At 34.9% G+C, this 16,693-nt stretch overlaps 1 protein-coding gene across 2 annotated transcripts in view; it reads left to right on the forward strand.

Annotated features, from left to right (window-relative positions):
• Positions 1–16,693, forward strand: part of LOC125658863 (homeobox protein EMX2-like) — a 31,544-nt gene that overhangs the window by 9,855 nt on the left and 4,996 nt on the right. For both annotated transcript variants that reach the window (XM_048890299.2, XM_056148666.1), the window contains exon 2: positions 6,167–6,339. In XM_048890299.2, coding sequence (XP_048746256.2) covers positions 6,167–6,339 — 173 coding nt within the window. The remainder of the gene's footprint in view (positions 1–6,166; positions 6,340–16,693) is intronic.

Below are 16,693 nucleotides of genomic sequence, written 5' to 3' on the forward strand. Positions count from 1 at the left end.
CAGCCTAACAATCCACTACCTCACAAATCGTCATTTATTATTCTCAATCCTTATTGTAAATAATATTTTATTTCAGAAATTTAAACCCATTAGAATCAAAAGATGAATTTTTCGTACCTAAATCGTATTTACTTACAGCAAACATAAGCACCATTTGTACTCTGACAAATGCCTTTAAGCCAATTATATCGTCTCCTTCTATCCAGATTTGATTACTCTTTCAGGAGATTTTGGAATTTAAGGGGGTCATTGAATTACGGAATAAATATGTAAAGAGAAAAGCTTTAACCATTTGCATTCGATTTAGAGTTCCGAATTACAATTATAGATATTTGTCAAAAAGTGTTTCTTTCGTTTGAAGCCTTTGATGGATACAGGGTATCATTCAGTGAAATGTCATTGAAGTTGGTATCTGTGTTCAGCCTTAGCTTTACTAATTAACAGATGTGTCATGAAGTCCCCGTAAATCTTCCCAGTATCTTAAGGCATGCTTTAGATGTAGAAGACGACAAGAGGATATTAAATCTTTTGAGGAGTGTTATGCTAAGTAATTAACACTGCATATATAATAATTTGATTTATGAGAATCAACTTTCGTTCACATTGAAAGAAACTTTGTAAAATATTGTCGTCGATTTTCTCTGTTGAAGAACAAACTTAATTGTTCGAGACCATCGTAGAGATATTAAAAAAGCTTTCAGTATAGTCTTGGTATATGTTCATATCGTATCGATAAATATCATAATGCCAAACGTTTTAAAAATTTACATACCACCAACCTACCCAATAGAGGTTGGATTTAGATAACTGATGCACGACTTTTGGTCAACATCTGACAGAGTCTGTTCTTTTTGGCCCTAGTCGGAAACTAAAAAATGAAGGTCAGTTTGAGGTTAAATGTCACGGTCATGTTATTAAATCTAGTGAGTTCGTTAAATATCTGGGAATAACAATTGACAAATTTTTAGAATGTCATCTCATAGTGGATGAGATTGTGTCCAAGGTCAACTCCAGACTTAAGTTTCTTTATAGAAATGGAAAGCGGTTGAATAAAAGGTCCAGGTTAACATTAGCTTCTGCACTTATTCAGTGCTACTTTGACTATTGCTCTTCTGCATGTTATGAAAGATTATCTAAATCTTAAAGAAAAAGCTACAAGTTCTTCAAAACAATAAGATTAATCTTAAATCTGAACCCCAGAACTAGTATAAATTGATTCAATGAACACACTCTGTGTAGCAAATTGTATTAAACAATTAAAACTCAACCATGTCTCTAACATCAACCATGGTCTTGCACCAAATTATTTACATGAGAAATTTGACAGAAATGATAATGATACTAGGGGAGCCTCCAATTTTGATTATCATGTTCCTAGGGATAGGACCTGCAATAGTTCGATTTTTTATTATCATGCCATTTTAAACTGAAATTCTCTTCCTTTGGAAGTAAAAAATATAGCTAATAGAGTTAGTCAAGTTGCATCTTGCAGAAGAAGCTCGTAGGAGGGAAGAAAGCATTTATATATAATGGGGTTTTTTTTATGGTAAAGTGTATAATGATACATTTAAAAAAATATTTTGCATCAATATAAAATCAAACAATGTACATAATTTTACTTAATTTGGGCTAGGAAAATCATCTAATGTTCAATCTTATTTTTGTCTGCGCTGTCTTAGTCATACATAATCTAAAATCAACTTATAACATTTTAGGACCCCATTGGAAATAAGCAAGTTTTATAAATTGCTTTGATGGGTTATCCTAAGCAAAGATTGATTTAAAGTATATAATTTATGTTGTCTGTGATAAGACCTGGTACTGTGATAAGTATGTATTTTGATAATGATGTTGTTGGTGGCTATAGCTGTGATAATATCTTGAGTGCTATTGTGTACACTGTATGTGATAGCAATGTGCCAAAAATTCATTTGTGATCCCTAATTGACATTATGAATGTATTTTACAATGTATTTGATTATGATTTGTAATTTATCTGATGCTTTGCCTGAATAAACATAATAATAATAAATACTTGCTTGATAGAACTGTGGATGAAGTGGTAAACAGACCAGGCCTTATCCAGTCTCCTTAACATAGGCACTTGTTCATGTTACCTTTAAAACGATTCAGATAGTTTTATATATTTGCAAAATATTGTACATGTATTTGTATAATTATAAAGTGTTTAAAAACGTCATAGCACTTGATGAAATCGGTCCACAAAAACATTTTCCGAAACGATTGTATTGCATGTGATATAGTTTTAAAATTACATCGACACAACAGATTCACTCACATGGGTATAACGATTTTACCATTTATGTATTTTACATAATAAAATATTGTTTAAATTAAATATAACGATTGTTTATCAGGCATGTTTCCTACCACAGCACCATTGACATTACATGATAGTAAATTCAAGACTTCTACATTCCCAAAGGCACATAAACTGAGTGTAGTAAGGACAGTTAATGTTGGTTAAATAAAGGTATCGAATATTTTACTTTAGTTAATTCGGGTATAAAAGTTTTGACCATAGATTGTATCTTTTTACTACAGTATGTCAAAGATTTTAAAATGTTTAATGTTTGAAGCATTTACTCCAGTAAAATAAATTTCGAAAAAATTGTCACTGCATTTGTTTTCAAAGTATCCGAGATATTTTTCCACAGTAAATAAAACTATAAAAGAATTGTTTACATAGTAAAGCAATCTATCAAAGAGGTTTTCTAACAAATAATACATCTTTACAGTTTATACTGTACAGATAAGTATAATATCAAAGATTTCACGATAGGAAATCAGCAAACTACCCGGATTGTGTGTTTTATGTATCATTCGATAATTTTTACTCACGTAGAAACGTAACCAGTTTTAGATGAAGTACCAGAATTCTTTTTTTTTTAACCAATGCAATACGTTTACGGCCGAAACAGCGAGCGTGCTTCATAGTATACATGGATATCGCGACACGGGACCTCTTTATAAAGATATTGCTTATTTGTTTTATTTATCCCTTGGTTCACGTCCCATGCAAGAATTTTTAACTCATACAGAAACGTCAGTAGCTTTAGGCGAAGTACCTCCATTTTACCCTGTGTATGGTGCTTACGGCCGTAGGAGTACGAATTGTTCTTTATCGTACAAATGCCTACCGTGACACGTCGGGTGCTTGGTGAAAAAACAGTCACTACCTCTGTTACACGGTAAATGTCTTTGTCTCAAAGCGGCGCCGGAATCGTGAATCAAATTTCACATGTTCATTATATTGTAAACTTTAGCAAACTATTTGTAATCGCATTCTTTTATTTGTTTGTTTGTTCGTCTAATTTTTGGTTTGCAGTTGGGATTGTTCGATTTGACACACATAATGAGAAAATATCTTCATTTTTAATTTTCCTCAAACTTTTTTGTACTTATGATGTTTTTATTATATATTGGAATAATCTGGTACATGTATCATATAAAATTGTATCGAAGAATAAGATTAATGGTTAAAGTTAAATAGCATCACGAAGTGTTGATTTCGGAGGTTCCACATTCCTTGTTAAGGGGTATCGAATGGTCTTTATCAGGAGTAGGAGGGAGCCCGGCATTGTTTAAATCAATTTGCAGTTTTGTTTTTCCTGGTTAATTGATTTGTTTAAGGACTTGTTGGTTGGTGCCACGTAAGTTGATTCCTTTCGCTTTGTTGTTAATTACACCCTAAAATGACACACTAATCGCTCTATCGGATATCGTGTCTTTCGCTTCAAAATGGATTCTTTATCCGCAAGCTTCTTTCTTTCAGACCAGCTTATTCAATTTGCGATTTCGAACTTGCGGAGACATAATGATTTCCGATGGCGTGTTCTGATTAGGTTATGATTTACTCCCACCAGTTAACGCTTATCCAGGACAAGCAAATTACTCGGAACTTGTATTATTATATTTAAACTCATTTACCTTTGGAGTTTTTGAAATAAATAAAAAGGCACTCACCAACAAAACGGAGAAGGGGGTGGATTTCATGAGAAGACCGCGTGCACATACCTACAGTGTATAAATTGTATAACAAATGCATCAGTCATGGACAAAAATGCATTAGTCTCGTCATTTCTGTCTACTCAAGTTTTTAACCTTCTTTCGAATTATGAATGACTTACCTTTCGAGCATGCGTTGTCATAGAGTTATTACCGTGTAAGTCATCCTCTGCAGGATAATGAATTTCCCCCTATACATTTGTTTTATCGTGTTACTTATTCTAAAAGAATTGCTACACGTTGTAATTTGACCATTTTGAAATATTTATCTTCCTTTGCGAAAAACACTCTGATTTTTTTCTTCTGGTGATTTTTTGGTTTGTTTTTTTTTTTTGTTTTGTTTTGGGTTTTTTTTGCATACATGTACATGTATGTCTAAAGGGATTTGTTCCATTTTCTTGTTTACCACGAGTTTTCCTTTGATGTCAAAATAGATGTTTCCTATGGGATTCCGCATTAAAGCAATGGAGCAATATTGTTAAAGAAAACATCTTTAGGTTGACCCTACAATGTAATTCCTGTAATTGATAACTATATATAAATTTCTGTTTTCAGTATGAAACCTCTTCTCACAAAGTATACATGTATTTGTTAAATAACAATGGCTAAATGATCATTCACAAACTTTACCTACTGTGAATGGTATTGCATTTAATAAGAGAGATATCATACATAAGTCAAGTTCAAATGATTACAGATCTCATTCAGAAAATATTCTAACAGTAAGTGACCTGTTAACATTCACATTTGCATCTTCTTAAGAAATACCGGTAACCATTAAAAAAAAATATGATAAAATACCGTGAAGCGTGAAGGGATTTTCAGTATATGTCATCACGTACCGCCCACTTCATATCCTATTCAGTGGCGGATTTAGAGGGGGCGCAGCCGGCGCCCCCACCCCCCTTAAAATTTTCAAATTTAAGGTAAATCGCGGTATCTTGTTTTGGAAAATGTACTAAACGATAAAAGAAGCAATAATTTCTTCCACTCCCGGAGAAGTAAATTACAAAATCTGTTGATTTCTTGAATTACTTTATTGGGAGAACTTAATTTTTTCCAAAAAAAAAAAACCAACCTTAAAATTTGTGTCATTTTATTAATTTCACCTTTACAAAATTGATAGAAAATAGTACAAATGACTAAATAGGAGAAATATTTCAAGCCCCATAAAATCTGTAAAATCCAGGAGCTTCCGGGGGCTTCGACCCCTGGACCCCACGAGGGCTTCGCCCAGGACCCACTGCCTCATAAAGTGGCGCCCCCGTAACCGCAATTCCTGGATCCGCCCCTGCTATTGAAGTTTTCAGTTAGGTATTTATTAATCATACACACATTTGAAACAAATCGGACATTTTAGTACACACTGTATGACACTAACCACCCGCCGTAGATCATAACGATACACGTGGTGACCCAGAAACCAATGGATTCAAAATTTGTGAGGTATCATTAAATCTGTAGTTGAGTTACTATTTCGTAAATAAATATTTCTGTCATCATTCTGAGAGTATGTATTTGTATCTGTAGGTGTGAAATTTAAATGGTCGGTTGAGACGAAGTTAAAAAAAAAGGGGGGGGGGGGTGGGGGGTTCCATTCATACGGTTTGAAGAATTTCGAACGGGACACATTATCGTGCTTCACAGCAAGATTTAATCACTAATCGTGATGTTACGAATTTGTTAAATTGCAAAACTCCTGTGAGCTAGGTTTCCTTTCTGAGCTATCAATAATTCTTTATCATTTTTGCCGTGCCATGTTTTTGTTGTTGTTTGTGTGTTTTGGTTTCTTTGTTTTTTTTTGTTGTTTGTGTGTTTTGGTTTCTTTGTTTTTGTTGTTGTTTGTGTGTTTTGGTTTCTTTGTTTTTGTTGTTATTATTTTACAATTGGTATACATGTACGTATAGTCTTGCTTCGAATCGGGTATATGACTTTTGACCCCCCCTCCCCCAACAACTTTGATGTAGAAACTGAAGCATAACAAAGGAATTTATACAGGGCAATATGGATCAACTTAGTTTCGTTATAAAAGTATTTGCGATATCGAGAAACAGAGTGTTTCACTAAAGAAATACATAATACAATGATTTAATTTACATCTTGTGGAATTTTCAAGTGGAAGTTTTATTATTTTTAGGACATTCTGCATCAAGTCTGTTTTTTCATCCATATCGCAAGCCGAAAAGAATAAGAACGGCATTCTCGCCTTCCCAGTTACTGAAGCTAGAGAATGCGTTTGAGAAGAATCATTATGTTGTTGGCCAGGAGCGAAAGGATTTAGCATCTAAACTCAATTTATCAGAAACACAGGTGAGTGTGTTTTTATCATTGCATGGACCCTGCGGTTCACGCAGAAAAGATACAAGCGAGGTTAAACCGGGGTGGGGGTGGGGGGTGGGGGTGGGGGGGGGGTCATCTTGCGCATGCACAAGTATACATTTCTTTTAGCTTAAAGTCGCGAACTTTATTTACATCTATAGATTGAAATCTAACAGGGTAGCACGTAATCGTACATATGGGGGGGGGGGGGGGGGGGACTAATCAGCTTGCGCTTGCACAAATATATTGATGATTATCGGGATTGTGATGCAATACAATGAGTAAATGTTGAGAGAAGGCGCGATATCATATTGCAGCCCTATAGACAGTGGCGGATCTAGGTGTGTGTGTGTGGTGGTGGTGGTGGTGGTGGTGGGGGGGGGGGGGGGGGGTGCGCGACCCAAGTTTGACTTCTACCGCGCAAAGAGGGGGTTAAAATATCCAACCAACCCCCTCTATATCCGCCACTCTCTAGCAATAAGGCTTATAATGAAAATTCTGCATTTTATAAAAAACCACATTCTTATTTCAACCTAGAATATTAAGTTTCTGTTAGAAACTTATGATCCACGTATTGTAGTCCTATTTAAAGAACAACAACTTTGCTTGTTTCATATCTAACTAATCATAGATAAATATTTGCTGCGTTAAAAAAAAAAATTACATAAAAAAAATCGTGCATGGACATAACCTTTATTACTTCAATATTCAGACGGAAAATAATTATGTGTATCCAAAGGACAAATACTTTTCTAACTTCCAGTCTCTTAAGGGATAGTTACTCGATTGGAGATAAAATAGTACTTATAATATTCGTTCCTAAAGAGGCGCCAATATCCTTACAAAAAATATAAACTGATTCTTTGATGTAAAGTTCAAAGAGAGACCTGGTCCACATGTTAAAAAGAGGTCGGCAACAGAGCTCCTGAAACAAAGCACATAACTGTAATTATCCAAATAAGGCAAGAACCAATCAACTTTAATTGAAATGTTTTCCAGTAAATCGGAAGCAACATTACTTGATAATAGTTGGTGGTAGATGGCTGACTAAGTCCATCAATTGATTAAGGAGTTACTGATGAATTCTTAATTTGAGAAGCCATACTTAAGATTGTGACAACGACGTCTAGAAAACGCTGATTGTGCCTTTAGCACGCGACAACTTATCCAAAGGAAGTAAATAAAACAACGACTTAACGCTGTTTCCATTTAAAAGATCTGCGATCTTTAGGAGAACATTTACGATTGAATTTATCAACTTCATCGGCACAATTGTCTCGTAAGGACCAACTATATTAAATTGCATTTGGGTACACATAAACAGGTTTTAAGTGTGCATTTAAAGTAATCAGAGGAAGATGTCATCTCCTTGGGCAAATACATTAAACACATTATCTGTACATCAAAATTATAATTAGATATCTTATTTAGAAACACCATGCATGTCGAATGAATTAATACAATTATGATTACGTTTCCTTACGTAAAACAGTATTACTAATTTTGATTTTTTTAATTAGTTCTAAAGGACTTCGTCATATGGGCCTAATTTAGCCCCTTAAAATGACTGTCAATAGTTCGAAGCGTGGCTTAATTTATTTTGAAGAACAGTGTATACTAGCATATGCAAAGCGTTTTGATAAATGCAGGTGATTCTAAGATTGATGATTCTACATGTATATTGGACTTTTCCAGGATTTTAAATTTTAATGACGTGTAAATGGGTTTTATTATTATTATTATTATTATTGCACTGTCCATGAAGCCGCTCGTCTCGAACCCGTGATGCCCGGATTCGCTTTTCGATCCATGCGCCGCGTCAAAGCTAAGACTTGTAACGTGGGTAATGGCTATTCATTCGCAAAGTGCCCGACACGGGTCTTTCGGAAATGACCTTAAAATCGGAGGTCCCGAGTCACGGGAGGTGTTGGCACAATAAAGAGTTCTCGCTGAGCCTAGACCGTAGTGCTGTGTATGGGTCAAAATTTGTGGCTCTTCACGAAAATCTGATGACATCTCTACAGTGTAATTTCAAAATGTTTCAAATAGATCGTAAAACAACATACAAACAAAGCAAACAGATCGCATGGAATATTATAAATTATGCATCTATCAAAGTTAAACCAATGGTAGAAGACAAATTCATGTTTTCCAATTTGTATGGTTTTGAAATCGGAAACAAATACTACTATAATTAACGTTTTCATTGTAAAAGAAACTGATTGCAGACGATAAAATGCGTCATCAATGACGTTGAATTATAAGACATGGCGCGAGACTGGTTGTAAATACCAATGTTTTTTGTATACAAGAATTGAAGTGCATGTATAAAAAAGTATATTTCAAATCTCGAAAATATCACATGAATTTTTACAAGTTTTTAGTGGTCAACGTCGTGAAATTCCATACATGATACTATGTATGACATCCATCTAAATCTATGATACTATGTATATCATCCTGTAATTAGATTAATTATTTCATTGTTTACAGCAAGACCCTGATGTGTGATTAGAAATTTCATAATATCATACTCCAACAAATCGAATGTAAAAGACAAGGTTAACAATACAATTTCATACTGTACATGTTTCTAATAATAAAAAAGATCGCTTGATAAGAGAAATTTAAGTACGAGTTTGCTCATTTTCAAGCCTAGTGCATTCAATAGTCATATTAGTCTTATCAGACATTTGGATCTCATGGTGGCTTTGAGTTTGTGCAAAGCGGAAGTGATGGTTGTGAAAAGGGTTATCTGCAGACTAAAGGGTCTTGGTGGAAATTACAGAAAACAATTAAATTAGTGGCAATGTTGAATAAATTAAGCCGTCTAATTTGTTCAATGAGATGTGAATCCTATGTGTATTTTCCTTCTGTACTGTAAATAAATCCCGAGACCTCTCTTATCACTGTTGTAGCGCAGTCAGTAGTCATAACGTTTCATTTAGTCTGCCCATATTCTTCTTGTCCGTTTACACTCAAGAGCAGTGTTCACGGTCATTTAAACTGTCATTTTATGTATTAGGTAACAAAAGATTTTTCAATTATCAATGCTAGTTCCGTTAATGTTTCCAAATGGCTTTTTGGAGCTGGAATTAATTTGTCTATCAGTGTACTATGGTGATGAAGATCATGATAAGCGGGGTCGTGATACCGATGTGTGTGGGTTAGCTGACGATTCTTTATAGCCGAACATGGCACAAATGACTGTCCAACACAACCTATTTCATCTTGCGTTCAATCAACCATTGAATTTCATTCTAGGTCCCGTGCGATCGTCTGACAGACTGAATGGGCTTCATTAAGGAATAATTTTTTTCGACCACAATTTTCAACTGAAATGTTCATGCACCAATATGATATAAAATATCTTAATTTATTTATTCCCCATCCTGACTCAAATAACTACTGTCTAATGTATGCATATTTATATGACCCTAAAGGTGACATTTCTTGTTTTTGAACATAAATTCTCTGTAAGCACATTAAGGGTAGAATATTGAATTTCTCGGTTTTTATAGGATTAAATCACACATTGTCCTTAAACGATGTTGTGAAATACATGTACTGAAATATCAGAATTGTCACATCTACCTCATATCTCTTTTTTTAATTTATAAGGGTAAAAGAATATATCATGATGTATTTTTTCAGTTCCATATTGGCTAAATATATAAATGTTGATTAGAAAGCATTACTCTGGACAGTCTCGAAAAAACACCAAACTTTCAAATCAACACACTATTTTGAATTGTACAATATCGATTATTATCATTTATAAAAAGGGCACTATTATATGCAGTGTTGCATGTAAATATTTTATTGATTAAATTCAAATCTGAAACAGACATTGACTAATTAAATGATAATATCAGCCATACTTTAACTTCACACATCTATTCCCGTTTTACTTTTGATTCCACGAGAAGTTCGTCATTTATATATCCATCCATTTATGCATTGCTTTATTTCCTTCACATGCAGATTCATATCATAACATATTTATTATGTTACAAGTATCCATTCTACTACGGCTATTGCATATATCAAAGGGAAGCCGCCTGTACGACCCGGGTTAGAATGGGTCCTCAGTACCCCCTTGCTTGTCGTAAGAGGCGACTAAATGGGGCAGTCCTTCGGATGAAACCGCAAAAACCGAGGTCCCGTGTCACAACAGGTTTGACACGATAAAGATCCATCCCTGTTCAATGGCCACAAGCGCCGAGTATAGGCCTAAATTTTACAGCCCTTCACCGGCCGTGGTGACGTCTCCATATGAGTGAAATATTCTCGAGAGGGACGTTAAACAATATTCAATCAATCAATCAATACTTTATTCTCATATAAATGTACAGTCATACATTACAGAGAGGAGGTTGGAAAATACAGAATACTGCATATACAACATGTACAGGAATAGATATTTTATATTACAATGTATAAAGTGGAGAAACATTAATTCAACAAATGGACATTACCACGAGACCAAGTTTTATCCTAATGAAATTATTAGAGCTACGTAAGGTCCACATCTTCCTTTACAACAAATAGAAATTTACATAAACTTTTAAGCAGTGTAAGATTTGTTGATGTAAATAGTTTGTGGAATTTTATAATATTTGGATTCTTTGTTAGATTTTCAGACAATAAAGCTTTTCTGGCATTTGTTAAATTATGTTGTGTACACTCAAAAATGTAACGATACTCGTCTCCTACTTTGCTTTGATTACATAAATAACAGAAACGTTGACTATTATTCCACCTTCCATACTCAATGGGTAGTTTAAAATTATCACATCTAAATTTACATAAAATTAGTGCATATTGTCGAGGCAGAATAGTGAGATAATTCTTGAATATCAGAGAATCTTTGAAAAGTCTGTAATTTAAACATTTGGGAGAAAGATAAGTATTACTCCTCCACTCTTCAATAAATTGGTATATTAATATTCTTTTAACTTCCAGTTTCACCCAAATTGGATTATATACATTGTAGAAATTCTGTTGTCCACAAATATGAGAGTCCACTCTCATTCAATGTATTTTTGATAAATTTTAACCATTTGATGTCTTTTTTTATATACTAAATGATATATTTTAACGGACAATTTATCAAGTGCCTGTACAAAAAATATGCATTCCGTTTCGAAAATTACCATGACGTCACGAAGTAGCTGTATTTCTGAGCTGTAGTAATAGAAATAAAGGTCTTGCTTTCGTGGATGACCTCGGTTTCAAAACTTTGTTTGAAATATAAAAGCTACGAGCTCGACTTACGCCTCTGTTTTTAATCTGGATTTGCATGATTGTCATAGTAAACTGTAGTATGAGCAGGTGAAGATAACGAACAGTGATTTATTTATTATTGTTTATTTGTCAGAGTAGAAATGTTTCTCACTTTCTATTTGACCAGCAGTATGTTGCCACGGGACATGGTCATCATAGAGATGTACACATGGAGTAGTTGTTTCTTCTCGGAAGCGCACTGGTCTTAATGTTTTAGTTTCTTTTTCCCAGTTGATTTTGAATTATATTTGTTTTCCTCTGCCACCTATCAGATTCCCCGGGCTCCATGACAGGGTTTACTGGTTTCAATTGGCTTATGCTTATTACGCAATCATCTGTAGTTCTTTATTCAAAAACTGTTTTCGTTCTCTCGATTTAACCTGTTTATTTTTACTCGGACATTTACCGGTCCAGGTCACAGGATGGTTTCTTGCCTATGACAACAAAATTCAGACTAGTGTGGAAGATTTCAGACCTATCAATTAAAACTTCATTTCCATTATCTTCCCTTAAAGTGTTTCAAACATGTTTGTAAAACTATACCAAGACATGTACAGGTATTTTACACTTGACAAATAGTTTGTCTACATTCAATTCCTTAATTATCTACTAACTCACTGTTATCGTTGAGGATATCGAAATTCGAAAATTTGCTAACATAAAAATATACACGATTTCTCTCACTGTAGGGCGTGTCTCTCTGTCATAATGACGTCATGAACGTGGGATTTCGTATTTTCTTTACATGTAGTAGTGGTCTTTCACTTCTTGAAGCATCTCCCAAATCGAACACACAACCCGAATTCATTAAAAATAATCAAAATTATACTAGGCTCTGAGGTCCGTGTATAGCAGTAAAGGCTCTTGATCTTACCAATGCCTACCGTAGTATAGGACCACGGTTTTCAAGGTATCATTCGAAACACCCATATCGTGAAAGGGCAGCTGCTAACTACATGTAGTTTAACGACCCAGATCTGTGGTGGACTGGATAGAACCTAGTGTAGGTCTTCCGAAACGAACGCTCCATTGATTGAGCTGTTGCAAAGTTCATAGTAAATCTGTTCTTTTGAACTAGAGCCCCTAACCCAGGAAGGCCTATTTTTGTGGGCTAAACATGTTTAATTCCCTCTTTATCAAGAGCGGTAACATTCAATGAACAGGATTGGTTAGGGCGAGATTGTGAAACATTATTCATCAAAACGTAATCGAGGCCAATCATTTCAAATTTGATTCTTGGTCTTGAGATATGATTTTGATATGAATTCTCGAGTGAGACGTTAAACAAGACACAATCAATCAATCAATCGATCGATCTTAATTTGTCAAATGTAAATGTAGCTCCTAAAGTATTTTTGAAGAAAAAAGCATTTTGCAAATCTATGATAAATATCCAATTCACATATCTAACGATGATGCATATACAGTTCTAAAGAAAATGTCATAGCGGTGATCTTAGTCTGCATGAACTCATATTAAAAGTATCGTGAGCCTTTGCTAGATATGGTCTGGACAACTTTAAAAGGGAAGAAGAATTGGAATTCCTCTCCTTTCCAGAAATGGGGAAAGCAAATTAAAGCTATATTCTATAATGTGCAATGTTTCTTTTCAAAGCTTAATCAAAGTTATGTCGACTATTCAACCTGCTAGAAATAAAATCAAGCGTCTTGTAGGCTTTAAAAGTTACTCAAGTGTTGTAGTTTGCTTTACGACCCGATTAAGAATGGTCCACTCCTACACGAGCGACGTCACTAGCTGTAGGTGATGTGCAACAAATTTTATCTAGGCATGGCGCTCAAGGTTTTAGCTGTGAGGTTTCTTTGTCATGGAAACACTTACTGCGATACAGGACCTCTGTTGATAAGGTGTTATCCATAAGGCCCGTGAATTTCACTCCTATTGCAGGGCGCTTATGATGTTTGACGCGGTCACCGAGATCGAGGACCTCCAGTTTGCGAAGCGAACTGCCTAGTTTACGGCGATCGGTCCCCGAGTATTAAGGATACGTACAAATGCAGTGGCGGTTCAGGAGGGTTATGGATACGTACAAATGCAGTGGCGGATCAGGAGGGTTTTGGATACGTACAAATGCAGGGGCGGATCAGGAGGGTTAAGGATGTTGCTACCCCAGCCCCTTTAGGTTAAATATTTTCAACATTGTCATTTTTTGGGGGTCACCCCCCCCCCCCTTCCCCATTAGTGGTGAAATGGTAAAAACTTGGGACGCATCCTTTGGAAATCTTTCTAGATCTGCCACTGAAATGTACTGTACGTATTCATTATGTTGACATACATGTAGTTCGACAACAATCCTCTATCTGACCTACATAGCAGATTACTCTCTACCAAAACTGCATTTTAAAAACTAAATAAGGTAAATTTGAAACTTTTTAATCCCAAAATATCATTCTACACATCCTCTTCTTTCCATTCATGGATATCAAATTTCCCAGGTGTGTTATTTCTCCTTGATTTGCACATCATTTAAATCTGTAAATTATTGCATAATTTTTGCTAAACCAAATGGTCATTTTTCACCCTCGAACAGATGCCTTTCGACGGAAACCAAAGATGGAATCCTGGTTAAAATAGGTCCCCAGTACCCCAGAGGCGACTAAATGGGGGTGGTACTTCGGATGAGACCGCAATAGCCGAGGTCCCGTGTCAGGCACGATAAAGATCCCTCCCTGCTCAAAGACCGTAAGCGCCGAGCATAGGCCTAAATTGTGCAGCCCTTATTCACTGGCAATGGTGACGTCTCCATATGAGTGAAATATTCTCAAGAAGGACGTGAAACAATATTAAATCAATGAATCTATTACAAAGCATTATCTATAGGCTTCAGTTACAACTACTTTTTTCAGGGGTGATTTTCGGGTCTCAGTGATTGATCTGACAATCAATTTGAGATAAAAATTCTTTTAGGAATTTTACTGTCTTTTTTATACAAAAGCAGAGTTTGTAGATGTTGTAAATGACATAGTTGGCTCTTTGTTAAAGCCATCGGTTTGAAGGCATAAATTATGAAACTGAGATTGGTTTCAGTACATCGCTTCTATTGATGGTTTCGAATCACTGAATCCTTCACTGAAATTCATATACCATTTTGTTCCACATATCATCATAATTTTAGCTGCCACGTTTCCATAATCTAATGTGTTATTCCTGCTTTTTGTGCGTGATATTTAAGATTTTAAAAATGGCAATACAAAACATGTACTCATTAATTTGTCTCCATGGTGATGCGACACGGAAGTCATCATTTTCATATTTCTTATGTGGTGTAAAATAATTGCATTGCATCAAAATCCGAAGATCCTATTATTCTTGACTGTTTGGTACTTACAGAGATAAAACCACTTAGAAAATAATTATATTCAAACATTTTATAGCATCCCTTCTCTCCCAACATAAATTTGTGTTTGATACAAACAGGCTGGTAACATGTAAAAGGATGTATGAAATAGAAGATAGGTAGACATGTAATAAGGAACAATGAACTTATGACAACCTCGGCATACTAGAATCTATTAAATATGCACTAATGTACAAAATTTGAAAACATTGCACAAGCTTTTAGGAAAATGTCAGATATTAATTGCTTGAGCTGAATGATAGTGTAAGCTACTGAATGCTTAATTTCTTTACAATTCGTTTTAAAAAGAAAAAAGGGATAGCGTTAGAGTTAACAACATGATTACTAAAGTAACGGATAAAAAATACTAAATCATGCAAAATTTCAAATTAAGGTATGAATTCTTAACTTTATATAGTACTATTCCAAGATAATCAGGATGCATTATTATTCATTTTGATACTTAATTGTACCATTTCTATAAATATATATACTCCGTTTACCTAATCAGGATATAGGGATCACGGCGGGTGTGACCGGTCAACAGGGGATGCTTACTCCTCCTAGGCACCTGATCCCACCTCTGGTGTGTCCAAGGGTCCGTGTTTGCCCAACTCTCTATTTTGTACTGCTTATAGTGGTTAGGAGATTGACCACTGTTCGTTATCTTCACCTTTCATAAGGGTCTTTTTTTTTACTCTAAGTACATGTATAGTAAATTTTTATTCAAATAATTTGTAAGATTCTTAACCAGAATGCAGACCAAAGACATTTGAATTAGATATACATATGTCTACTGGATTAACCAAAAAAGAAATGATAACACTTAACATTATTTAGAATTAGTAATTATGTAAGCTGAATTTCATTATTAAAGGTTGGGGGTTAAGGTTAGGTTAAAGGAGACGATTTTTCTCTTCGAAATTTCACTGTATCACTTTGTTTCTTAGACTCTTCATAAAAATGCTTTTAGAAAACTTAATATCGATATTAACTCTAAGAGGTACTCGGAATAGAAAATGGGTACCCAGTTACATGCATCGTTCCTGATTCCCCGAATTTGTGACGTAGAAAAGACCACAGTCAGATTTGTGATTCAAATCAAAAGAAAACCCCTAGACGATTTATTTCGCAACTGGAGGAGTTTTAGGATTAGGGACAGGAGGTTTTTGTGTATCATTTTCACCCATAATTAATGCAAATGTCAGCCACATCGACGATTTTTCATCGGAGGACGAACAAGAAGAGCGATGAAGATCCGAACCAATTCCACATGATGATAGATAAATACATCTATATAAATAATAATATAAGTATATGATTATTTTCAGAGTAGATTCTCTGATGATGGTAAGAAAAATATAAATAGTTATTACCCGAAATATTCCTAACCCCAGGCTTGCAGAATCGTGTTTTTTTTTAAAAGTGTGTATGTGTGTGCATCTTCGCTAGCCAAGGATTCATGATCCGCTCCGCTTCTCTACAAACCCTTGGCAGATTTAGTACGATTTTCGTAGCTTTGAGTAGCGCCCTCTAGCGGATGGAGAAAACAACTCTGTTTGGATTACATCATGCTTATCCAATGAAAATGCCTGTTTCAGCTACTGTTTAAAAGTTGTTTAGAAATGGATGCACTCAGAGGGTAACGCAATGTGGTACGCAAATCATTCAAAATATTAATAATAAATTTAAATATCTCTTAAT

This window comes from Ostrea edulis, chromosome 9 (assembly GCF_947568905.1).
Source record: "Ostrea edulis chromosome 9, xbOstEdul1.1, whole genome shotgun sequence".
NCBI lineage: Eukaryota > Metazoa > Mollusca > Bivalvia > Ostreida > Ostreidae > Ostrea > Ostrea edulis.